The sequence below is a fragment of the Schistocerca nitens genome, chromosome 3, assembly GCF_023898315.1.
Source record: "Schistocerca nitens isolate TAMUIC-IGC-003100 chromosome 3, iqSchNite1.1, whole genome shotgun sequence".
Taxonomy (NCBI): domain Eukaryota; kingdom Metazoa; phylum Arthropoda; class Insecta; order Orthoptera; family Acrididae; genus Schistocerca; species Schistocerca nitens.
The window spans coordinates 422,103,203-422,130,908 of NC_064616.1; the positions used below are offsets into that span (position 1 = coordinate 422,103,203).

Genomic DNA, 27,706 nt, shown 5'->3' on the forward strand with positions numbered 1-27,706 from the left:
ACCAAGTTGTTTACAAGACAGCAACACCTAGGAACGGGTAGGATTTGCTGTCCCGAAGTAAGATGAAACAACTTTGCAATTTGCCAAGGGAAGCAAATTCTCCAAGTACATTTTCAATATTCCCCACAAAAAACACTGGTTTAGTACAGAAAAGGACCCTCCATGTCTTCAGGAGCATACCAAGAACTGAGGGAAGTAACTGTCTGCATGTCACAAGGGTTTTCTTTTCCTTCCATAGTGTAGCCAAGGGCAGAAAGACCCTAGGGGTCACAATGATCTGCACTGAATTGCAATCTGTCTGAAGACACTGCCGGGGACTCGTATTCACCAGCTGGTAACTCTAGCAGTTTCGCAATGCCAAATATACCCCATGATGATACCCAATTTCCCCTAATGGACAGGCATGCATGGAGAGGTGACGGCTCATGCATCAATATTGTGATTCCTTTGTGGTCAGGGGACCACCACACTATGGGTACTGATAACCTCCCACATTAGCTCGATAAATGATGTAAAAAAAGGAGGGAGGGGTACTGCCATGAACAACATCCTAAAAATCCCAACTGGTGGGGTGTGAGTGTGGGGGAGGTGTAGTCAAGATGCAACCACTATACAGGTACCTCACTGTATGCCCCCCCCCCCCCCCAACTCTTTCTGGACTGGCTGGTTGACCTTCCTCACAGGGTTGCACTACTGGGGGAAAAACGAAAACACTTTGAATATCAAATAGAGGTCAAACTCAGTAATACTAACCAGCTCTAAAAAAACTGAATAGGGCATAGAATTCAATAAATAGAAGCAAAATAACATTACAGAAATCAGAGACCTGTGGTGTAGCTAAGTTATCATTTACTAGGGCATCCACTGAAGGTTAGGTCAAAGGGAAAGAAATGGAAAAAAGAACTGGGGCGAAGGAACAAAAGAAATGCTGCAATGACTTGCAGCCCCACACAAACCACACATATTCACAGAAGAATTGAGAATTCTCTTGGAGGGGGGTCAGCTTCAGTTTGGAAAGAGAGATCGAGGAAAAAAACAGATCTACTTACAAAAGGTGTTGCCCAATTAAGGAAAACAAACTACTTAGAGTTAAATCACATTTTAACATTACTTTGCCTCTAGACATACACCGCCTGACCAGAAGGGGAGGAGGAAACAAAATGAAACATCACCGGTTAAGAGTGTACATGATGTGATTTCAGTGATTACATTAGTGAGTCAAATTTACAAAGAACTTGGCAGTATGGAAGCCCATTTGTCAGAATGATGTTGCATCCCCATTGTCCAGGATGCATGCAATAATTTTGTTGGGAAGGGAGTCGAAAGCTGTTTTATTTTCTCCTCAGACAAGCTGGCCCACAACTGTTTCAACTGGAATACAGTAACTGGCACAGAGTTAATTGTCTTAGCTGGTCCCACATGTTCTGTCGGGGTCAGATCTGGGCACCTTACTGGCCGTAGGAGAACATCAACATCTCAAGGACAGTATATGTACACATTTTCCCTGAGTGAACAAACATTTTCCTGTTGAAAAATGGCACCACAATACAATCGCAGGAGAGGTACACGATAAAATCACAGGAGAGGTAAAATGTAAGGACTCATGACATCCACGACATACTGTTGTTCTGGAAGGGTTCCCTCCACAACTATTTGCCATGAACTGAAATTGTAACCGATGGCTTCCCACATGATGCCAGAAATACCACCGCTGTGCCCGTCCAAAACACTGAAGAATGGCACCTTCCTCCAGGACACAGCCATACTCACCAACGGTGGTCATTTGGTGTAGTGCACAACCACGATTCATCGCTGAACACAGTTGAAGGCCATTCATCAGCAGACCATGCTTCCCAGCCATGGAACAACTTCAAATACAGTTGTCTGTACTGTGGTGTTAATGGAAGCAAACACATGGGACTGTTTCTCCCTAGTTCAGCTGTTGCTTGTCTCTGACTGGTAGTGTGGGATAACACAGAACGTCCATTACTTGTTCTTGGATGGCAAGTACAGATGTGAAGAGGTTATGATATGACTGGCACACAAGACAGAGATCATTGCGACAGAGATCATTGCTTGTGGCGGTCAGATGTGTCCAAACAGAGCCTTGATTACAAGTATGCCTGCCCTCACATTCCCATGCAGCCCACAATCAGGTCACTATCACAGTCAAATGCCCCATGAAATCAGTGCCTAAGCAGGCCCAAAATTTAGGCACTAGGGATTATTTTTTTTGTTGAGAGCAATTATTTCATAAATAAATGCTTCTACAAACTTACTACAAAACAATGGCAGAACTTTTAAAATTGTTAGAGGTCAATGAGTTTCCTATACAATGTTCCTGAAGAACTGCCAATACTAAGACGACAACGATTTCAGTCAATGAGTCCACATTTTTGCAATGCCAAACTGTTCAAAAAATAATTGTAAGACAAACAGAATCAGAAGAAGTGTAGTTTCAGAGGCACAAAAAGCACAAGTTCCGGAAAATCCAAGTGTTGTATTTCATGATCTATTAGTATAATAGACAGTTCAACATTATATTTGTAAAATTATTTACAAGACAAGTGTTCAAACATAAAACTACGGTGGGTGATAGGAATCTGTGCTTGGGAGGGGGGCGGGGGGGGGGGGGGGGCGGCAACACACTCCAAAAGTTTAAAAAATATGTTTTAATACTGCCAGACTGAGCAAAAGTAAAAGATGAGACTTTCAGACAAGTATTGAAGTATTCCCTGTTGATTGTTGAATTATATAACTAGGTTGATTGTGGATGAGTCTGTGAAACCTGGAATTTTTGGGTGGGAAAATTACCTCTCAACAACATGGGACATTTCCCTGCAATGCAACAATGCCTTCCTTAAAATCAACCTTGGTTCTTGCACAACATAAAATGTCTGAAAGATTTCTATGCATGTCAGTCAGAGCACATTAATACCAACTGCTCTTGCTTTCCCAGCAGAAGATATGTTTTGAGAAAATTTCTCATGTAGTCGCATGATAAATAGTCTTTATTTATATACTTAGGACAGAATAAGAAATATAGTATCTGATCAATCTTATTTGCCCCACTGCCTGCAGCAGTCTGGACACCACCCAGAATCTATCCATCCAAGATCTTTTGACACAGGAATCTTCCAGTTATCACCAGAAAATTATGTGGGTAATGTGCTGAAATTTTATTGTGGTCTATAATTTAACAATACTGGGTGCAACCAACTGCCAAATAATTTGGCTACTGACAGGTAAGTAAACAACAATTGTTCCAAGGCTGGTTTAACAGCGTGGCCAGATTGGACTGTATCACGAATAAGCCCACTGGCTTCGAACACAGAGACTGGTTTGCAAGTTTTCTCAGCATACATCTATGGTCAACAACCTAATGTCATCAGGAACTACAGTTAGTATAGTGAGACATGAAAGGCTTCATGAACTGGATCCACAACAGAACCTGGGTTTCATGAAGTATGCCTACTTGCTCCTCTCAATACTTATTGATTAGCCACAAACATGTTCACTGCATTTGGATTTTATTTACTTTTCGCCAGGTTCCATGGTATTATATGTGCCATAACTATTCAGACATCGAACAAGTCATTACATACCTCACAAAATGTTGTTAAACCGAAAGAACACAAAAACAGTCAGTGGCCTAAATTCCAAGGCAGTTTCTCACATGTGTGAAGGAACCAGAAAATCTGTGACTGCTCTTATTTTTTCTGGATCATCACCATTCCCAGGGCAACAAAGACTTCTTCAGATTTAGGTAGAGGGCTACAATCTGAACAAACTTTAGCAGGGTTGTTATTTGGCTTACACCAAATGTCTTCAAAGAACATCATCACCCAGATAAAAAGACACGTTGTCTACTTACAGCATTGAAGCAGGGTGTGTATCCTATGCTCAATGGTGGCCAATGCATTACATAGTCCAAACGGCATAGCTCATAAAGGCTATCGTGTGTTTTAGAGGTAGCCTTTTCCCGGTCTGCCTTGTTGACCTAGATTTGCCAGTAGCCTGTAAAAATGTCTATAGTTGAGTAATACTTAGCTTCTATCGAGCAGTCCATGGTATCATCAATGTGTGGCCATGGACAGGAATCTTTAATTTATAATTTTGTTCAGTCATCTATAGTTGACACAGATACACCACATAGTGTCACTCTCCTTCACAAGGATATCTGAGAGGACGAAGGACACTTTGAAGGTACAATAATATCTTGCAGCATCTTATCCACTCCCTTCTGAATTACATGTTGCTCAGTGGGTGACATCCTATATGAGTGATAGCTAACTGGTGGATGATTCCAGTGTTGATACACTATTTTACAAAGGATCACTTGGTCTGTCTTTTCTTCACACTTCATTTCAAAGCGTATGAAAATTGGCAGAAAAAGGCTAATGCTCGCTGACAGTGTTTCTCAAGTCAGGCAGCTCCTACAGGCAAATCAGTAGTAGCTTCCTTCCCTGCACTGTCACTGGTTTGGCTGCTCCTATTCACATACCTTTAGGGACAAGTTGTGACTGCTCATGACAATTACTGATCCATAGTTCTCCTTAAACACCTGAAATGCCTGTGATCAACGCAGGTATGTAGATTTCTTTCGTCCGTCTGAGAAGCTTTTTACAACAGACAAAAGCTTTACAGTTTGAGCACTTAGACTGGTAGCAGGAACTCGTCTCGTCGATGACAGTGGGTTAACAGGTCTTCAGTGGCAACCCCCCCCCCCCCCAAATGCTTGTTGGAATACCTTCGTTAGACTGGAGCCCTGATCTTCCGCAATTCAATTTATAACTGCTTGCAAATGCCTGAAAGAAGTCTCATCTGAAAATAGCATTATGAGTACATTCTGATAAACTTTTCTCTGCTACAGACATGCTCTCCGAGGATGGCTTTAGTTATGGCTGCACAGCTTGCCAAATGCTGGTCCCTGTGCTGAGATGTAGCGATGGCATCTTCACTTGATAAAGAACTTAATTCATTTTAGCTATCTATCATACTTGCTGTGCTGGGGCAAATTAAGTAAAATACTGCATGCAATTTTAAAGAGCTTGCAGAGGTAGAAACACACTGCATAAATTTTGCATATGGTTGATTTTAGCTCATACATTTCAGTGAATGCAATGTAGATGATACCTAAACTTAATTTAAAATTGAAACCAGAATGATATTTCATTCTCAAGTTATTGGGTTCCACACCCATTCACATCCTTGTGCATTGCGGAACATGTGGTCATGGCAATAGTCACATCTCATACATAATTAAAGATATTGAAACAAGGTTTTTTGCAAATGATAGCATGTAATTGTGTATAATCAATACTTGAAACTTTTTTATTCACTGATATATGGAAGTAACCTGTCCAGTGGCGCAAGTAAACACATCCACAACACCTGTGGGACTGCATAGCAGGACATATATACGTATCTATATCAGCAAAAGGGTTAAACGAACTAACTCTAAGGGCTGTGCTATAAACAGTTATTCTTGTAATACATGCTCTTTGTTAGCTGCATTGATTTCCCATTTGCAACCATCAGCACAATCACTTTCATATCACAGAAAAATCTTCAGCAGGCCACAACAAACATTCAACATGACACAAAAGAAGCCCCCAAGTTGACAAGTGCATGAACAGGTTTTAGATTTATGATAATGTTAACAAGATTTCCTGACCCCTTGGTGACTTTCTTCCATGGAAGATTTTCATCTGTGGTGGTCTCACCTCCATAGATGGTCACTTTGCTTATTTTTCCTCAATTTGGTGGATAAGCGAGTGGCTGGTACCTCTGCATGGCATTGGGGGAAGGCTACAGGATATTTGGGAGAGACCTTGTCCAGGGTACACTTATGAGCTTCATCCCACACATTGACTATGATGTGTGTGAGAAAGTAATGATACTGCCAACACTGTGAGCGATCTGGCAGTGCTGTGTTGTTCTTCTTCTGTAGATCGGTGTTCATCCTTTCCAGATCTTCAGTCCATATTTCAGCTCCATACAGTCATAACAGGATTTTTGAGTGTGCAATCAGTGAACTTGTGCTTTTGTTGTCTGCTACAAAAATGGAACAGCAGAACTGAAAGCAACGTTATGCAATAAAGTTTTGAGCTAAATATGAGGAATCCAAGAGTGTGACCTCTGAAAAGTTGAAACAGGCATGTGGGGACCATTCCTTATCAAAAGCACAAGTTTTTCACTGGCACAAATCATTTTTGGAATGACTGAGAACACGTTGAAGAACTTCAGTCAGAAAAACCTTCAATTCGAAAGATGATGTGACTTACCAAGTGCTGGCAGGTTGATAGACACACAAACATACACACAAAATTCAAGCTTTCGCAACCAATGGTTGCTTCATCAGGAAAGAGGGAAGGAGAGCGAAAGACGAAAGGATGTGGGTTTTAAGGGAGAGGGTAAGGAGTCATTCCAATCCCGGGAGCGGAAAGACTTACCTTAGGGGGAAAAAAGGACAGGTATACACTCGCACTCACACACACATATCCATCCGCACATACACAGACACAAGCAGACATTTGTAAAGGCAAAGAGTTTGGGCAGAGATGTCAGTCGAGGTGGAAGTACAGAGGCAAAGATGTTGTTGAAAGACAGGTGAGATATGAGCGGCGGCAACTTGAAATTAGCGGAGGTTGAGGCCTGGCGGATAACGAGAAGAGAGGATATACTGAAGGGCAAGTTCCCATCTCCGGAGTTCTGACAGGTTGGCGTTAGTGGGAAGTATCCAGATAACCCGGACGGTGTAACACTCTGCCAAGATGTGCTGGCCGTGCACCAAGGCATGTTTAGCCACAGGGTGATCCTCATTACCAACAAACACTGTCTGCCTGTGTCCATTCATGCAAATGGACAGTTTGTTGCTGGTCATTCCCACATAGAAAGCTTCACAGTGTAGGCAGGTCAGTTGGTAAATCACGTGGGTGCTTTCACACGTGGCTCTGCCTTTGATTGTGTACACCTTCCAGGTTACAGGACTGGAGTAGGTGGTGGTGGTGGGAGGGTGCATGGGACAGGTTTCACACCGGGGGCGGTTACAAGGGTAGGAGCCAGAGGGTAGGGAAGGTGGTTTGGGGATTTCATAGGGATGAACTAAGAGGTTACGAAGGTTAGGTGGACGGCGGAAAGACACTCTTGGTGGAGTGGGGAGGATTTCATGAAGGATGGATCTCATTTCAGGGTAGGATTTGAGGACGTCGTATCCCTGCTGGAGAGCCACATTCAGAGTCTGATCCAGTCCCAGAAAGTATCCTGTCACAAGTGGGGCACTTTTGGGGTTCTTCTGTGGGAGGTTCTGGGTTTGAGGGGATGAGGAAGTGGCTCTGGTTATTTGATTCTGTACCAGGTCGGGAGGGTAGTTGCGGGATGCAAAAGCTGTTTTCAGGTTGTTGGTGTAATGGTTCAGGGATTCCGGACTGGAGCAGATTCGTTTGCCACGAAGACCTATGCTGTAGGGAAGGGACCGTTTGATGTAGAATGGGTGGCAGCTGTCATAATGGAGGTACTGTTGCTTGTTGGTGGGTTTGATGTGGACGGACATGTGAAGCTGGCCATTGGACAAATGGAGATCAACGTCAAGGAAAGTGGCATGGGATTTGGAGTACGACCAGGTGAATCTGATGCAACCAAAGGAGTTGAGGTTGGAGAGGAAATTCTGGAGTTGTTCTTCACTGTGAGTCCAGATCATGAAGATGTCATCTTCCCAGAAACTTTACAAAAAATCTAAGTCTTGCATTTGCCTTCCCTAATATCCCATTTTGCATGTTCATCTCATTCATTTAATATCTGCATATCAACTTGAATACTGATGTAATGTGGCATGCTCCACATGTTCACCTCCAATCTTGTGATTGGATCCTGTTTCTCTGCATTATCTTACATTTACATACATTTCATAAAAGCTAGAACATAATACACGCAAAGCTCTGATGGGAGGTGGCACCTTCAATTATCATCATAGTGAAGAGGATGCAACAATGCACCCAAAACAAAAGGCTCTGCTGGCACTGCCATTCAGAGGACCACCGACAAGATCTAGATCCAGGGCACTGTAGCTGGTTCCAGTTAGAACTTCTGGATAAACAGCACGTCACTAATCCAGAAGAGGGGGCAATGCAACAACCTATAATATGTTTAGTGTAGCATTGTGGTTTGTGATGCTGGCTGGTGTGCTGCAGATTGAGAGTTCAAACCCAACCACCAGCAATTACCTTTTATTGAATATTTGTCATTCCCGGAAGGTCCTCAAAATTTTTTATGTTTGTAATATTAGTATATTCTGGAATATCCGGTATTTGCATAAATAGCAGAGCTCTCCATCTAGAAGTTTAGTTCTATTCTGACCATATGTTGGTATTTGTAACGAACATGCCTTCATTGACAAACCTGCTATTGGAATTTGACTTTATTCTTGTTATGACACAACAACGTTTCAGAAAAGTGTGCATAACAAGGTAAATATAAAGAAAATATTATTCGAAAATTTTTCATCAGGTCTCTTCTTCCTAAAGGTGGCCAGTTAAGAGATTATACTGCAAGGCATATTTCACTCAACACCTTGTGAAACAAATGCCATTAAAATGGTAGAATGCACGCTACGAACTAGTCTGTAAAATGTTAATAAAGCTTGTTTTATTTAAAAAGCTTTAAGAGTTTTCACATAAAAATTTGGGGGCATTACTTTTCAGCACATCCTCGTATCTAATTAATACCTGCTTTCAGCTGCCTGCAATGATATTTTTATTCTCTCATCTACTGTACATATATCTTGTAAATGTAACCCTGGCAGCGACACATTTTCCACCAATCACCAAATACCAGCTTTACCCAGGTTTGTAAGGGAGAACATACACCTGCTGGCAGTGGGTGTAACCTGCACCCACACTGCAGGATGAATGCAGAAGATAATTTTTACAATCATTCTAATAGCGTGAGGTCCCTGGTGCAAAAGAGCAGTCTACAAGAACAAGTAAAATCTACGGCACTCAACTTTTGCATTTATAATTAGAGATTAATTACTGCTAACAGGTATGGTTACAATGTTTTTAATTGCATTTGAAACAAACAGTCATAAAAGCGACACATGACTTGTTTATATGCAGTATTCCACAAGATAACCAAGCTGGTCACTAGTGACCTTTATATTCTCCTCGACAGTTATTCGATGCTAACTTAAGTGCAACGACAGATAACGTCCTTGCTCTTGGGTATGTATTCTGCTTGGAGCCAGGATGATCTGTATGGGAGACACTAACTTCCAACTTAGTTGAGCATGTTTCATAACCTCAGTTTGCAGAAGTCCCAGCAGGTGATCTCATCAGAGTTCTGTTATAGGAATCCTGATAGGAACCATAGGCTACTGCTTGCAAATTATCGACCCTTCAACAGTCACTATACATTCATGCAATGGGAAGTCAGAGCAAATGAGAGATGAAATGCCACCAGCCAGACCAAAAATCTATAAAACTATTCAATGGCATAAGATTATCTTGAAGAATTGTCACAGAACCTACACATTGTTTTTTAACTGAACAACTGAAAGCTGCACAATTAGAATATATTTCCAAGCAGCACAGAAATCAAAGTCTAAAATCACACCAGAACTCCCCTGTAGCATAAAGTCTACTGCGTATAATGAAGTATCTCACATATTTGAGGGAGTCTTTTCCAACACATTATTTTCAAATTTTCTGTTACTGTCTAATTTGATGACAGGGTAACATATTTTTCAACCATAGAGAAAAATGTATTCCATGCAACCCAGACATTCTTTACAACTTATATTTTATGCATCATCACATACCTGGAAAATCAGAACTTATCTTCTTGTTCAAGTTATCTTTATACTTGTTCCTGATTTTATAGTCAGACAGCGTCAAACCCAATCCCGCAATGGCATCAGTTAGGCATCTGTCGATTATCCTTAATATATTTTCTGGTGGTGTTGCCAACAACAAAAGGCATTCAATAAAACAGGCTGCCTAAAACCAACAAACAGATGGAACTCTGCAGCATTAGAACCTCTTACTGAATTTAATTTTGAAGATAAGATACACACACATACTGTAAAATTATCAGAATGCTTCCCCACCCCACCAAGAAAAGATTATGCTTGCAGCTTTAAGGTTCATGCGTGTCTTTACCAACACAGTTAACACTAACATGAGAAGATGTTACTTGATTTATACAGTGTACTTTCCACATTATATTACTTTAATTTCTACACACAGATTTTTTTTTTAATCCCCCTTCCTCACCAAACCCAATGTTTTATCAATGATAAATTGGGTGAATCAGGTAATTAAAAATTCACAAAACACAAAGACAAAAAACGATAAAATGTTTGAAAGAAGTGGGCTAAATTTCTATTACCAAGTGTTACTTTCATTTAAATCAAACTATGTGCACCACTACTTAATTTAGTAAAACAGTGTTATGATGCAGTTAAGTCTTAACATTAAGTCTTAACACTTAACTACTCTAGCATGAAACAAATTCCAAAAATTATGAAAATTTCTTAACATTTTTCAGAAGCATAAAGTAATACGTAATTAGCTCAATCTAGCTCTTAATGGGAAGATGGCTTTCCAACTGCAAATTATATAAATAAAACTGTAATCCATTAATGCACCTTATAATGGTTTAGGGACAAATTCTGATCTTGACAAGTTACAGATACATCATTTCTTCATTTACACTATCTCAGTCGGATTTTTAAAGTTGACAGAACTATTTCAAGCTTCGCAACAGACTTTGTTCTGGATAGAAGATTCCATAAATAACATTTGAAACATCTAATTTCATACTCAATGCTGTTACATTCTACACTACTAGCAATGAAGAAAGTAGAGTCATGCAATGTGTCATACAATTACAAATTATGAGGGTAAAGCTAAACCTGCATTCAGAGTTTAATTCATGAGAGTGCACTCTCTCTCCAATCGTGAACAGAACCATGCAGCTTGTAGATGCTGTTCAGTCAATCAACACGTCTTTAGACGTCATTTCAAGCTTTGCCCATGTACACATTGTCACTATATGACGAGAACATTCTATAACTACTGTCAGACACCCAACACTGAAGATTTGCCTTGTAGTGGTCGTCAATGATCAAACAAGACCAGCTGATGATCATTACCTACAAATTACGGATCTTGGACACTCCAAGGGGCATGAAACAAAGCTGTGTGTTGTCTTTCTGTTGTAAATGGGAGAGCTGTATCAACCTATACAGTACATGACCATCTTCGTAAGATCAGTGTGGTCTCTTAAGTTTCCACTACAAAACAACAGTAAAAATCACACAGCACTGTAAATACACTATGGCTGGCAAGGTAACAACTGGTACGGAACGTGAATCAATGGTATAGGGTTCTCTTCACCAACGAGTGCAGGATTTTTCTGATGATAACCGTAAATAAGTGTGGGGGTGGCATATATAAATACAAAACATGTAGACCCACTGGCTCTGCAGGCAGGGGGGATCACAGTATCAAATGTTACTCAGCAGAAGATTTTGCTTTAACAGATGGGTGCAAGTGTTTTATATTAGAGAAGAAAGTAACCTTCAGTGGAGATACAAAAACTGTTTGCTTACACTGAGGCGACGAAAGTCATGGGATACCTCCTAATATTGTATTGGTCCTCCTTTTGCCCAGCATAGTTGAGCAACTTGACGTGGCATGGACTTGACAAGTCATTGAAAGTTCCCCACAGAAATATTGAGCCATGCTGCCTCTATAGCCATTCATAATTGCAAGTGCCTTGTTGACAAAACTTAGGTCCATGTCTACATGGGGTCTGCACCACACTAACTCTACCAACAGCTCTTACCAACTGAAATCCACACTCATCTGACCAAGCCACAGCTTTCCAGTCATCTAGAGTCCAGCCAACATAGCCACAAGCCTAGGAGAGGCACTGCAGGTGATGATGTGCTGCTAGCAAAGGCACTTGCATTGCTCGTCTGCTGCCATAGCCCGTTAACACCAAATTTCATGGCACTGTCCTAATGGATATATTTGTCATATGTCTCACATTGATTTTTCTTGTTATTTAATGTAGTGTTGCTTGTCTGTTAGCACTGATAACTCTATGCAAACACCGCTGCCCTTGGTCATTAACTGTAGGTCAACAGCCACTGTGTTTTCTATGGTGAAAGGTAATTCCTGAAATTTGGTATTCTTGACACAGCAGATCTCTGAATATTAAATTCCCTAATGCTTTCTGAAATGGAATGTCCTATGCGTCCAGCTCCAATACCATTACACATTCATGTGGTCACCATCGCATCGTAAACTTTTTCATGTGAATTACCTGAGTACAAATGACAGCTCAGCCAATGCACTGCACTTTTATACCTTGTGTACATGATACTACCAACATCTGTATATGTGTATATCGCTATCCCATGATTTTTCTCACCTCAGTTTAGATCCACTCTTTGCGTGTTCAAAAAAGTTCTAGCTATCACTTGCAGTAACTAACTAGATTATCTAGGTCATGTCACTCTAGTATGCGGGATCATGCTTTCTTGATTGAATTTCTACTAGTAACCACCATTTCCATGTTAATTAGTACGCACCACAAACTGCTGCCATGAACCCAAATCAATTTTCTGCTGTTAAATTTCCTTCAAATATCTTAAGTCTCGTCACAGTCTTTCTCTGGCATGATTTCACTATTCCGTCACCTCCACTTCACATCTTAAAGCTCTCATCTTCTCTAGAGGTATTGTTTAAAATGTCTGCAATATGCATTTATCACTAAATTTACATTTATTATGTAACTACAGAGTTGCTGGTGACTGAATACAGTATCAAGAGCTTATGTAAACATGTAGAAGGAAAACCTGGAATGAACTTTGTAGGCAGCAGTACACTTCAAATTCAGATATGATAAGCAGATAAAAATTGCACAATCTTAACACTTTCAAAAAATTTAAAAGAATAGCAGCCTGGTGGTAAGGCTCCTCACAACTGCTTAATGCATCCAAAAATTCTAGATTATCCCAATAAAATAAAACTGAAGCACACTTCAACTCCAGGCTTGGTTACGATACCACAGTGTTTTACTAGACCTAGTCCCCTTGCCTTCTTTCAACCTAGAACTGTTTACCAGCCAGTTATAAGAGGACGTGTAGTTTAAAGTGGGCACCTAACTATGAGAAACTATATTGACATAAATAATTTTAACTTTTGGAATAATGTATTTCACTGAGCTGACAACAGATCACCCCACCTTCACCATCCACACCCATGGATTAGGTTCCAGGAACTTTTTCTGGCTTTAGCTTCTTAGCTCTATCATTTCCTGAGCAGACCTGTACCCCTTACACCTTTGGGCATATATTGCAAAACTGTTTTAGGGTACTGTTTTACATGTCCCTTCCATTTCTGCTTATATGTGTTGAATTTTTCTGTTACCGTAAAATATTTTCAGCTCGTTTCTAATATCTTCATTTCTTAACCTATCTTCTAGTTTACATCCTTCAATTGATCTGAGTTATTTCATTCAACTGATGTCTCCCTTGTTAGTAATCTAAGCCTCATATCTGTAAAGCAGCACCGAAACAACTAGCGGTTTATGGAATTCCAGTCATCTGATTAGTTGTGTTTTTATTGTTCCGCAGACACCCTGAAATATTGTTGTTTTATTCTTTACATTTTTGTCATGATCAAAAGAAGTCATATCACATGTAGTTATAATCAATTATGTGATTGTTTTGTTTTCAATTACAGCTGCTTTCCTCACTTTTGTCTTTTCTATATACACTCCTGGAAATTGAAATAAGAACACCGTGAATTCATGGTCCCAGGAAGGGGAAACTTTATTGACACATTCCTGGGGTCAGATACATCACATGATCACACTGACAGAACCACAGGCACATAGACACAGGCAACAGAGCATGCACAATGTCGGCACTAGTACAGTGTATATCCACCTTTCGCAGCAATGCAGGCTGCTATTCTCCCATGGAGACGATCGTAGAGATACTGGATGTAGTCCTGTGGAACGGCTTGCCATGCCATTTCCACCTGGCGCCTCAGTTGGACCAGCGTTCGTGCTGGACGTGCAGACCGCGTGAGACGACGCTTCATCCAGTCCCAAACATGCTCAATGGGGGACAGATCCGGAGATCTTGCTGGCCAGGGTAGTTGACTTACACCTTCTAGAGCACGTTGGGTGGCACGGGATACATGCGGACGTGCATTGTCCTGTTGGAACAGCAAGTTCCCTTGCCGGTCTAGGAATGGTAGAACGATGGGTTCGATGACGGTTTGGATGTACCGTGCACTATTCAGTGTCCCCTCGACGATCACCAGTGGTGTACGGCCAGTGTAGGAGATCGCTCCCCACACCATGATGCCGGGTGTTGGCCCTGTGTGCCTCGGTCGTATGCAGTCCTGCTTGTGCCGCTCACCTGCACGGCGCCAAACACGCATACGACCATCATTGGCACCAAGGCAGAAGCGACTCTCATCGCTGAAGACGACACGTCTCCATTCGTCCCTCCATTCACGCCTGTCGCGACACCACTGGAGGCGGGCTGCACGATGTTGGGGCGTGAGCGGAAGACGGCCTAACGGTGTGCGGGACAGTAGCCCACCTTCATGGAGACGGTTGCGAATGGTCCTCGCCGATACCCCAGGAGCAACAGTGTCCCTAATTTGCTGGGAAGTGGCGGTGCGGTCCCCTACGGCACTGCGTAGGATCCTACGGTCTTGGCGTGCATCCGTGCGTCGCTGCGGTCCGGTCCCAGGTCGACGGGCACGTGCACCTTCCGCCGACCACTGGCGACAACATCGATGTACTGTGGAGACCTCACGCCCCACGTGTTGAGCAATTCGGCGGTACGTCCACCCGGCCTCCCGCATGCCCACTATACGCCCTCGCTCAAAGTCCGTCAACTGCACATACGGTTCACGTCCACGCTGTCGCGGCATGCTACCAGTGTTAAAGACTGCGATGGAGCTCCGTATGTCACGGCAAACTGGCTGACACTGACGGCGGCGGTGCACAAATGCTGCGCAGCTAGCGCCATTCGACGGCCAACACCGCGGTTCCTGGTGTGTCCGCTGTGCCGTGCGTGTGATCATTGCTTGTACAGCCCTCTCGCAGTGTCCGGAGCAAGTATGGTGGGTCTGACACACCGGTGTCAATGTGTTCTTTTTTCCATTTCCAGGAGTGTATATTTTGCTACTGTAATTTTGAACAACTTGGTGTGATTTAAAAACATTTCTTTGTATTTCTTCTTCTGAAGTGGTTATTATAGTGCGGCCGTCGGCATACAATAATGTCTTTATAGAATGGTCCTTATCTAACTTTATTCCTTTCATGTTTTCCGTTTCCCCGTCCCACTTTTTAATCATCTCATTCACGTATAAAATTGAATAAAGCTGGCGAAAGACTGCAAACTTGTTTAACTCCTTCGTTAGTTATAATGCCATTCTTACTTATTTTGTTTCTTGTTTTTATTACAAAGTTAGTGTTGTTATATAAGCTTTTTACAGCCCATATCAGATATCACGGGATTCATTTTCTTACAATATTAACCACAGTTTTGTCCTGTTCGATCTATCAGTAAGCAAAAATGAAATAATATAACATATTTACAAATAACAGTGGTGCAAGTATTTAAAAAACTTCCAAGAAATCAGTTTTAAATTTCTATTAAAATTAGTGTTTTACCTCTTCACGCTTTTTATGACGTTCCTCACAAAGATGTCGATCAACAGTAGCCAAATCATCACAGAAATATTCACAGTAACCACATTTAAAATGGGCTCGGGGAAATCTAGAATTTCCCTGTAAGAAACAGAAACCGAGAAGATAATGCACTGCTTCCTCATACTGCAACGAGGGGGGAGGAACAGGAAAGAGGTATATGTTGGAGTGGGGGGAAGATGGAGGGGGAGGGGGAGGGGGAGAGGGGGAGGGGGAGAGGGGGAGGGGGAGAGGGGGAGGGGGAGAGGGGGAGGGGGAGAGGGTGGGGTGGGGTGTGTGGGGGGGAGGGGGATGGGGTAGGATATCAATGTTGAGTTTTAACATCTAGCCACTGATTGGTAATTACAACTGAAAAGCAAATTTCACAATGAGAAATGAGTTATACGTCACAACAAACAACAAAATACATGAATATTGCGACAGATTTTAATTCATCACGACAAAATTGTTATGCAACTGATAATTCTCTTCTAATATGCAGAATTAAACTGCAGTCCACAAATGAATGCAATAGAAATAGCTATTAGTCCACTATAATATACACAGGTACAACAATGAACTAAGAAGCAATGTAATTTAGTTTTAATCATGAAATGACATCATTTATAATGAGGTAAACATAAATGGCTTTGCTGAACTCTTATGTCAACTGTAGATCAAATACATAAAATTGCAATTGATACAACAGGCACAAAGATGCAGATTGCTGTATATAACAAATTTTGGTAATGAAACTATAAAAACAAATAGTAAACATATCCTAAAACTTATAAGAGACATACCTGTGTCAACTTCGTAATTCCCCTTCCTGCATACACATCAAAATCAGTGTCCTCTTTCTGTGGTGCTTTACTGTCATTGTGAGATACACTAGGAGCTGCTTCATTGCCACCTACTTCTGTGGCAGGCCTGGGAGGAAACTGAAGTGCAATCGATGGTTTCTTAACTTTGACTTTCTTGCTCTTTGATTTTTTCTTGTTTTTTGCCTTACGTCGTTCAGTACTATCATTACTGGGTGTGGCAACATTGCTCTTTACTGCTGAATCCTTATCGTTCCTAAGAAATAAGTTTACATGACCATAAATTACAGGTAATGCTGAACTGTTTGTAGAAATGGAAATTCAGTAAGCACTAATCTATGTATGAATATCACTAATCAAAGCATGCAAACTGTACAATTCAAACTATAACGATAGTGTCTATGCTTTGCTCAAAAACAAATACAAACTTCAAATTTCAAGAAAATCTCTTATGGTTAAAATGTCGTTCTAATGACGTAATAAATGAACTTACTATTCATTCATTCACTCACTCACTCATTCATTCATAATGAACAACGATGAAACAAAATTTGAAGTTTGGGTAAACAAAAACATTTCTTTGTCAGGAATCAATAACTTGACAAGCCATAGCATATAGCAACTCTGCCAAATGGCTAAGTACAGTCATGTTCAATTCAAAGTACTGAACATTGTCATTTCACCATGCAAGAAGGAAAGTGGAGGCAGATGAGGTCTTCACAGGCACATGTACCAGCTTGTTAAATTTACTGGTGATGACAATGGTGAAGAGTGAAGAGCATGCATGAGGTGGGCGTGGGACTGAGATGACCAATATGGATGCGGCATAGGTCTACAACTTCTCTTTGAGAGGAGAAAAGTGACATTTCCCACATCTTAGTGGAGTCTTTTCTTTTATCACTCAGAGTTTGCTGGTCTCCTCATTTTTGTTATGTGACCCCCACCTTGCATATCAAGTGGAATAGTTCGGTCGTGACGGGCTCTCACAATGACCTCAAATATTCTGAAGGAATACCAGTCTACTCAAGATCTCTTGTTTCCACTTAGATCTTCCAATAGTTTGTCAAATTCATCTCACAGTAAAATATATCACATCTTACCTTCACATACTTCACCTTCTTTCTCCGTAAATACTGTCCTCAACTTTGCTTCCCTCATACACCTATACATTCCTTCCACATTTCAGCTCTCCTTCCTTTGTTTAGTACTAGCTTGCCATCTAAGCTCTTGATATTGCGTACCCAACACGATGGATCCACCCCCACAGGATGACGGGTGGCGGGTTGTAATGTGTTCATGTCACTTGAGGCCAATGTACAGGCTGGCCGTGTCACCTCGCCCAGTCACCCTGTGAGTGGACAGGTGGTCAATCCTTTAGCAGGGTTCCAGCAGACACACAAGGCAGGGATTTACTAGTTATTCAGAGCTCAATATTAGGCGTGTTATGTAGCCCCTTAGGCAGACAGCATTCAGGAAAGAAAGCCAATGTGCTCTCACTATGTCTGCTTGGGGAGCCTCATCCAAGATGTGGAGGAGGCCTTGCCTGCAGCTATCAAGCATGCAGGGTGCAGTCATCTGCAAGTTGAGGCTCACGTCAGCACCAACGACCTCTGTCGCTTGGGATCTGAGCCAACCCTCAGCTCATACAGGTGGCTAGCAGATGTGGTGAAGACTGCTGGCCTCATGCAGGGTGCAAGCGCAGCTCTCAAGTTGCAGCATTGTTTCCACAGTCAATCAGGGTCCTTTGGTTTGGAGCTGTGTGGAGGGTCTCAACCAAAAGCTTCGTGAACTCTGTGATGGTCTCGGCTGCAGATTTCTGGATCTGCATTGCTGAGTCTGGAGTACTTGGACTCCCCTTGTTAGGTCAGTGGCACACTAAATGAAGGAAGCAGAGTACTTGTGGAGTCAATTAGGGGGATTTTTAGGCTAGGCAGTACACTGACATTCTCTGACAAACACTCACCAGACAAGTTGCTGACAGCGAAATCAGACCATATTTACAGTAATGACACTATAATTGTCAAAACTTTATCAATAAGTTATTGAAGTGCTCATAACAAAGTTCCCGAAATGACTGCCCTAAAGGAAACTTCTTGAGCTCGTAATATTCTCTGAACTGACAGCTGACTGATACCTGAAGTAGAAAGCTCCGAGATATTTAGCAACTCACGGAACATATATCAAGACAACAGATTAGATGCCATAGGAAGGGGTTTATTCGCTGAACTTGACAAATATATTGTCTCAACTGAGGTCAAATTTGAGTGTGACAGTGAAATTATCTGGTCATGTATAACTGGTCTAGGTGAAATCAGGTTAATTGTTGGATGTTTCGCTATGACAGTTCTAGAGTCATTGACAGAACATCTACAGTCAACAGTTTGAAATGCTCAGATTTTGCAATATTAGTCAGAAGTGACTTTAACCTACCAAGTATACACTGATCAGCCAAAACATTATGACCACCTACTTCATAGCTTGTCTGTCCGTGTTTGGAACAAAATACATCACTGATTCGGCATATCAGGGATCCGACAGTTTGTTCATAGGTTTTTGGAGATATGTGGCCTCAGATGTTTACACACAGATCACATAATTCACGTAAATAACATCCCGTTGATTTGCATATGTGGTGATGGTGCCTGATAGTGACCCAGATCAGTTCCATAGGATTTAGATCAGGTGAATTTGTTCATCTGAGTAGATGACAATTTAGGAGCCTGTGTCACCAGATGTACTGGGTGGCCTGATAAAGGGCGCAGAGCTCTGCACTGGTCAAGAAGCCATGGTCAGTCTTGGAACCGTCAGTGTAGATGAAGGGAAACCTCAAATGCTAAAGCAGAGCAAGAGTAAGAAAAGGACGAACAGGGAAAGAGAGTTGGATGGACAGGACGAATCCATACAAAGTTTTACCAGAACTTCAGTTTCCCAAAGAAGGCACACAACTCGGTCCCCAAGGGAGGGGAAAAGAATAGCAGGAGAACAGACATGCAGCCATTCCATATTCCTGATCCCTAAAACTAGATGGTTGGTTGGTTTAAAAGGAGTGGAATGGGAACAAACTGTGAGGTCATCAGTCTCTTGTTCCCAGTCAAACAATTACCCAAGGGAAAGAAGAAAACGAAGATGCGTGGCACACTAACAGGAGAAAGGAAGAACCAGAAGAACAACAACAAACACAACAATGGACAAAACAGGACAAAAAAACCACAGAGAGACGCAAGAAATGGGGAGAAGAGATTAAAAACAAGTAGGCAGATTACCATGGCTGGTTGACCACGAGAATAAAAAAAAGGAGAAACCAGCCACTCCACAACACATTAAAACCTCCACCCCAAAAGCCCTAGGGCGGAGAACACAGAGGGACAAAGGACATGCGCTAAAACTCAGATCAAATGATAAACCCCACCCTTACGAATAAAACATAAAACTAAAGCTGCTTTGAGGCATTGATGCCCAGCACCGAAGGCAGGGTGCTGGTAAAGTTAAAAGTCTGCCGGAGAGTGGCTAAAAGTGGGCAGTCCAACAAGAGGTGGACAACTGTTATTTGGGAGCCACAGCGACACTGAGGTGGGTCTTGCAACAGGGGAGGTAACCATGTGTGAGCCACGTATGGCCAATGCAGAGCCGACAATGGACAACCGAATCCCTGCGAGAAGCCCGCAGGGAAGACTTCAACACATTCGCAGTCTCCTTAATGACACGCAGTTTGTTGTGCATACTGTTATGTCACTCCTTCTTCCAAAGCCGATAAACCTTGCAGCCTATGACAGAATGCACGTCAGTTTCAGACATATCCATCACCAGGAGTGGTTTCCACGCAGCCTGTTTGGCCAGCCTGTCAGCAAGTTAATTGCCTGGGATTCCGACGTGTCCTGGGGTTTACACAAACACAACTGAATGACTGGACCATTCCAGTGCAGAGATGGACTCCTGTATGTACGCTACCAAAGGATGGAAAGGATAGCACTGGTCGATAGCATGTAAGCTGCCCAGGGAGTCAGAACAGAGAAGAAATGACTCACCAGAACAGGAACGGATGTACTAAAGTGCACGAGATATGCCCACAAGTTCTGCAGCGAATACACTACTGCAAGCAGACAAGGAATGCTGTTCAATATAGCCTCTGGGGACATAGGTGAAGCCAACATAACCATCTGCCATCAAGCCGTTGGTGTAGCCATCGAGCCATCAGTATAAACAACTTCAGAGCCCCAGAACACGTCAAGAATCAAGAGGAAGCGACACCAGAGAGCGGCGGCGTTAACAGAGTCCTTAGGGCCATGCAAAAGGTCCAGACGAAGCTTTGGCCAAGGTGTACACCATGGAGGTGTACGTGAATCAACCTCAAGTAGAGGTGGTAAAGAGAAGGAATCCAGTTTGGAGAGAGAGGATCGCACACGAACCGCAATCGTGAGCCCTGACCTGGGCTGCCGATGAGGGAGATGAACAGCTGCGGGTGGGAAAAGGAGACGGTAATTCGGATGCTCAGGAGAACTACGAATGTGTGCAACATAACTGGCGAGTGGTTGTGCACGTCGGATCCTCAATGCAGGGACTCCGGCCTCCACCAGGACACTGGTCAGCAGACTCGTTCTACAAGCTCCTGTCACTAGGTGAATGCCAGAGTGCTGCACTGCATTGAGTAAACCCAACACTGAGGATGCTGCCGAACCGTAAACCAGGCTCCCATAGTCAAGGTGGGATTGAACAAGGGCTCTGTAGAGCTGTTGCAGTGTAGAGCGATCTGCACCCCAGTTGGTGTTGCTCAGGCAGCGGAGAGCACTGAGGTGAGGCCAACACTCCCACTTAAGCTGACGAATGTGAGGTAGCCAAGTCAACTGGGCGTCAAAAACCAGTCCTAAGAATCGATGCATCTCCACTACAGTGAGTGGATCGTCATTAAGATAAAGTTCAGGTACCGGATGAACGCTATGACATCAACAGAAGTGCATGATACATGACTTCGTGGCTGAAAACTTGTGGCCGTGGGCTAGAGCCCATGACTGCGCCTTGTGAATGGCTCCCTGTAGGTGCCGCTCAGCAACACCAGTACTGGAGGACCAATATGAAATGCAGAAGTCATCTGCATACAGAAACGGGGAGACCGACGGCCCTACACCTGCTGCTAGGTCATTAATAGCCACTAAAAATAGAGATACACTCAATACGGCACCCTGCGGAACGCCATTCTCCTGAATATGGAGGGAATTATGGGAGGAACCAACTTGGACACGGAAAGTGCGGAGCGACAGGAAGTTTTCGATAAAAATCGGGAGCATGTTAAGTAAAAAAAGATGGCAACCAGGTGTTGACATCTGGAAAAGGCTGTTCGGGTGACAGACTTGAGGGACACAAGATTATCTACGGTAGAGCGACCCTGGCAGAAGCCACCCTGACATGGAGCCAGTAGGCCACGAGACTCCAGGACCCAATCCAAGCGCTGACACACCATATGTTCCAGCAGCTTACAGAGAACATTGGTGAGGCCGATGGGCCGGTAGCTATCCACATCAAGCGGATTTTTACTGGGCTTGAGCACCGGAATGATGGTGCTCTCCTGCCAATGCGATGGAAAGACACCATCACACCAGATCCGATTAAAGATGACGAGGAGATGTCGCTTGTAGTCGGACGAGAGATGTTTGATCATCTGACTGTGGATACGATCTGTCCCAGGAGCTGTGTTGGGGCAATGTGCAAGGGTGCTGAGGAGTTCCCACTCTGTAAATGGGGCGTTACAGGATTCACTGTGGCGTGTAGTGACCGAGAGGACTTTCCTTTCCATCTGCCGTTTGAGGATGCGAAAGGCTGGGGGGTAGTTCTCGAACGCAGAGGCTCGAGCATAGTGCTCAGCAAAGTGCTCGGCAATTGTGTTTGCGTCGGTAGATAGCACGCCATTGATGTTAATGCTAGGGACACCTGTTGGGGTCTGGTCCCCTAAAAGACATCTGATCTTCATCGAGACTTGGGAAGGTGACGTATGGCATCCAATTGTCAACGCTTATCTCTCCCAACACTCCTATTTCTGTCATTTTATAAGCATACCCATGGAGGTATATCAACAACACCTGTCAGCAGCTGAAGGTTTCAATTAATTAGCATTTATTGTAGAGAAGCTGCACAGTCATCAATGGTATCTATTCTTTCGAGAACATTACTATCTTCATATTTAGTTAAAGGCTACCCGGCCACTGACCTTCGTCTGTGCAAATGTGCACAGGTTGCCCGAACTCTTATGGGAATCATCACCTCAGTTGGCACGAGTAATGAGTGGATGGGCAAATATTAAGAATATAACAAGTGTAGATTTTGGACAGTTGGGAATGTGGGTCTCACGGTAAGCGTGCAAGAGGTAAGTCCCTGCAGTTGCACTATTCATCTGTGTCCTCGGTGGTTCAGATGGATAGTGTGTCTGACATGTAAGCAGTAGATCCTGGGTTCGAGTCCCTGTAGGGGCACAAATTTTCAGCTGTCCCCATTGAGGTATATCAACAACACCTGTCGGCAGGTGAGGGTTCCAATTAATTATCATTTATTCTAGAGATACTGCACGGTCATCAATGGTATCTACTCTTTTGAGAACAGTTACTATCTTCATATGCAAAAATTATCGTTGTAGTTACCCGCTCAATCACAACATCGATGGCACCATGTGGGGGAGATTCAACGGTGACAGCAGAGGTGAAAGCTACCCATTCTGCCGTGTTTAAAGCCCATCTGGGTAGGCGTCTGTGGGCATGACGCTGGGGGAGTGACAGGAAGATGGAGAAGTGGTCACTACCACGCAGGTCATTATGTGCTCTCCAGTGGATAGATGGGCGAAGTCCTGGGCTGCAAATTGATAAATCAATGGTCAATTAACTACCATGAGCCACACTGAAATGTGTGGCGGCCCCAGTATTTAAGAGGCAGAGGTCGAGTTAGGACAGTAAATTTTCGACATTTCTGCCACGTCCAGTAAGCATTGTGCTACCCCACACGGGGTTATTGGCGTTAAAATCTACCAAAAGTAGGAAAGGTTTAGGGAGGTGGTCAATCAGTGCAGCTGATATGTTCAAGGGTACCGCACCATCTGGAGGGAGATATACGTTGGAGACAGTTATTTCCTGCGTTCTCCATACCCTGACAGTCACAGCTTCAAATGGTTCAAATGGCTCTGAGCGCTATGCGACTTAACATCGGTGGTCATCAGTCCCCTAGAACTTAGAACTACTTAAACCTAACTAACCTAAGGACATCACACACATCCATGCCCGAGGCAGGATTCGAACCAGCGACCGTAGCGGTTGCGCAGTTCCAGACTGTAGCGCCTAGAACCGCTCGGCACTCCGGCTGGCGTCACAGCTTCAAGAGGAGTTTGAAGGGTCAGAGGTTCACTACATACTGAGTTCAGGACATAAACACAAACTCCACCTGACACCCTATTATATTCATTATGGTTCTTGTAATATCCCCTGTAGCCGTGAAGGGCAGGGATCCACATTGCCAGGAAACAGGTTTCCTGGAGGGCAATGAGAAAGCAGATGTAAAGCTTAACAGTTGCCGTAGTTCAGCCAGGTGGTAGGAAAAACCGCCGCAATTCCACTGGAGGATGACATTGTGAGACTGGGAAGGCACGAAACACTCAATGAGGCAGTCTACGCCTCAGGATCACCTGCTGTCACCGATTTATTTCCTGAACAGGCTATATCCAGTTGTCAGACTGCAGAACAAGGTCCCTGTGGCATATAATACCCTGGACCATATTTAAGCTCTTATGAGGCATGATGGTAATGGAAACATCCTCCAGCTTGTCACAAGTGAGTAATGACCATGACTGGGCAGAGGATGCAGTTTTTATCAAGACTGACCCTGACCGCGTTGTGGATAAGCCCTCCACCTCCCCAAACTTGTCCTCTAAATGCTCTACAAAAAACTGAGGCTTCATTGAGAGAAAGGAGTCCCCATCAGCTCTCATACATACAGGGTACCGGGGCGAATAAGGTTTGCTGCCATCCTTAGCCTGGCGTTCCTCCCATGGTATGGCCAGGAAGGGAAACGATTTAGGATCATACATCCTTGCATTGTACTGAGTCTTGGAACATTTAGAGACTGCTGGCGTTTGATCACCAGCAAGTGATGACGTGGTATGCTTCATTGTGCGTCATCCAGCCTGATGCCACCCACTCCAACAAGGGGCCCTCTCCACGGGCGCCACCCAGCCGCACCAAAGGCCACCTGGCAGGATGGCCATTGCCGAGAGTCCCGATGCCCCAGGGTGATGGGCATCTACTCCTTGGCATACATGGAGAGTTAACGGCACAGACATCAGCAGAGCGATCAATCCCTGTGTAGTCAGGGGGCTACAACCAACAGGGGACATGGCAGCCCCACCACAATGGACTGGCTACCGTGCTGGATATAAGGTGCAAAGAATTCCATGGTCATCGACGGCACAGAAAACAATACTTCATAGTGAATGGAGGAAAACGCACCCAGGAAGGTGTCCTCGCTCAGGTGATGGAGGATGAGCAGGACTGCAATGCCACAATGAGAAAGTGGGCTAAAGATCTCAATGCATGATGGACATGATGCACCATGTAAGGCGCCCTTCCCCAATGGCTTGCTCTTCGGGAAAATTTTGAAAAATGGAGGTCAAACCCTAAAGGGGACAATCACATAAAGGCCGAAAGGTGAGAGACTCCTTTTAGTCACCTCTTATGACAGGCAGGAATACCTCAGGCCTATTCTAAGCCCCGGGCCCGCAGTGGGCGTAATACTGATTAGAGATCTGTTTTTGGAATACCTATCTCAAGAGTTGGCTTACGGGTAGTCACTTTGGCTAATCTATCTGCAAGTTTATTCCCCAGTATTCCAACAGGGCCCAGAGTCCACATGAAGGTCACTGACCATCCAAATTGTTCATGGGCACACAGGGAATCCTGGAAAACCAAGACAAAGGGATTGTAAGGGTAATACTGGTCAAGAGCTCACAAATTGCTTAAAGAGTCGCTTCAGATGAGAAAAGAATCACCAGTGCAGGAAGGGATATCCTGAAGAGCACAAGAGTTGACTACCTCCTCTGCAGTGGAAACACTACAGCCATCCAGCATGGAACTGCGGAAGAAAAGGCCTGCATTGTGAAAAGACAGGAGTTGAGTGCTACACCATGACAATGCTCCAGCTCATTGTGCCATCTCCATAGTATTATTTTTGACCAAACCATGAACCATTGCAACACATTATTGCTTTCTCCTAGAAGGGGGAGGTGTTCCCTATCAAATGAGACCAAACTTTTGGCTGTGTCCGATTTAGTACAGGAGCTAGGAGGTCACACATGGTGGCACATTTTTTTTGAAAAGAAAATGGCCAAAACTGTAACTTTAGAAAGGCCTAGCTCAGTCCCCATGGGGGTTGCACATTTCAGTACCTGAGATATGAACTTAATTTAGTGGAGGTGTATTGATGTCATGAGAACTGCCCGTTTTAAATGCCAGTAATTGAGATTTGCTTACAAGTATTGTAAAGTGAGACTCTGATCATTTGAAGTATTTCGTTACTCCGTGGTGCACTCCTCTCCCACAGCTTCGTCCTGACCTATCACCAAGTCCAAAAGACTTGGTTCATCTTGAGGCCGTCTGCTACGGGGGTGTATGTGAGTGGGCCTGAAAGAGAGGTGGTAGAGGAAACAGTTGGAGTTCAGAGAGGAGGGACAGGATGCAGACTGCGATCATAATCCCTGATCAGGACCGCTGTTGCAGGAGATCCGTTTCCGTGTTTGGTTCGGAAGTTATACATAACCAACAGCTACACAAGTTATCACATTTTTGCAAGTTTCCAATGTTTTTTTTATCTCATGTGTGAATGATGGTACTGAAACAATATTTGCTGAGTATAGAGGGGTGGTACGGCTGAATTCATGAAACAAATTTGGCTGTGTTACTTGCATGCACATATTGATTTTTTGGATGTTGAAAATTCTGAAATTGTTGAAAAATCACTATTTGGGACCTCCCCAAATGCAATGCGTGCAAGGTCACATTGTGCTGCAAATTGCTTCATTGTGTGGCTTGAATCTAAGTTTAATTACCCCCAAAATATCTTTGTGTTACTCCCATATATTGTAAGTCATTTGACAATGTTCTAATACTGATACACCACATATTATACCAGGCATTCCATGAGTGAATGAGCCTATGAGTGGAAGCTAAAAATGTGAAAGTCATGACTGAATAGTTTCAATGAAATCCTAAGGCACTGAAATAAAGTGCAGAGAATAGAAACATTCTGCAACTTTTTTTCCCCTTTCATTTATCACCATCATCTTAGAGAAATGACACCTGTGGGTGGTGGTGGTAAACTGAAGGGTGTCAAGTTGGCAATGATTTCACATCATTATTGATGAACAGTTCATTGTTGCAATGATTATTAAGCTTGTTTTCAGTAGCATAGCTCGAAAATCTGGAAACTAGTAGGCATCAGCAAGTTCTTTTGAAGTAATTTCTGTTTTACAATGAAAGCTCTCCCATCTGTCACTAAAATCATGCACTGGTTTTTGATAGTAAAGAAAGACTTTCATTTCATTGAAACATGCTCAAGATCTACTGAATTCTGTAAGTTATATTTTAATTCAAATTGTTTTTTTTTTCATGCATAACCACTGTGATGGATAAACACTGTGATGGATAAACACTGTGATGGATGGGACATGCTACCTGGGACGGATGGGACAATTTATATGATGTAATTAAGTTAAAACCTATCCCCTAAAGCAGGGCCGCACAAACACGGAAAACCGCACGCGTGCAAAGCGAGGTGCAGCGAGTGCCTGCACAGTGCATCGGTTCAACTCGGCATACTTCGCCTCAACTCGGCTTGCTAGGTGAGGCCGATGCTGTGCGCTACCGAATGCACTGCCAGACGGCTTAGTCAACATTGGAATAAGTAAGCGCAAGACAATTACCAGAATAATGGAACCATCTGCTCCAAAAAAAGGGAAAATTGCCGAAAGTCAATTTAAACCGGAATGGGAACTGTCCTACTTTTTTGTGCATTGTGACGATAAAGCCAAATGTCTAATCTGCGGTACACTAATTACGTGTGTCAGAAAATCGTCTATTGAAAGGCACTACAGCAAATTGCATTCAGAAAAGTATAGTGATATAACAGGGGATGCCAGA

At 43.2% G+C, this 27,706-nt stretch overlaps 1 protein-coding gene across 8 annotated transcripts in view; it reads right to left on the reverse strand.

Moving 5' to 3' along the window:
• Positions 1–27,706, reverse strand: part of LOC126248363 (terminal uridylyltransferase 7-like) — a 321,739-nt gene that overhangs the window by 185,526 nt on the left and 108,507 nt on the right. For all 8 annotated transcript variants that reach the window (XM_049949291.1, XM_049949290.1, XM_049949289.1 and 5 more), the window contains 3 exons: positions 16,527–16,800; positions 15,709–15,825; positions 9,818–9,995 (listed from right to left, as the gene is read on the reverse strand). In XM_049949291.1, the coding sequence (XP_049805248.1) occupies positions 9,818–9,995; positions 15,709–15,825; positions 16,527–16,800 (569 nt within the window). The remainder of the gene's footprint in view (positions 1–9,817; positions 9,996–15,708; positions 15,826–16,526; positions 16,801–27,706) is intronic.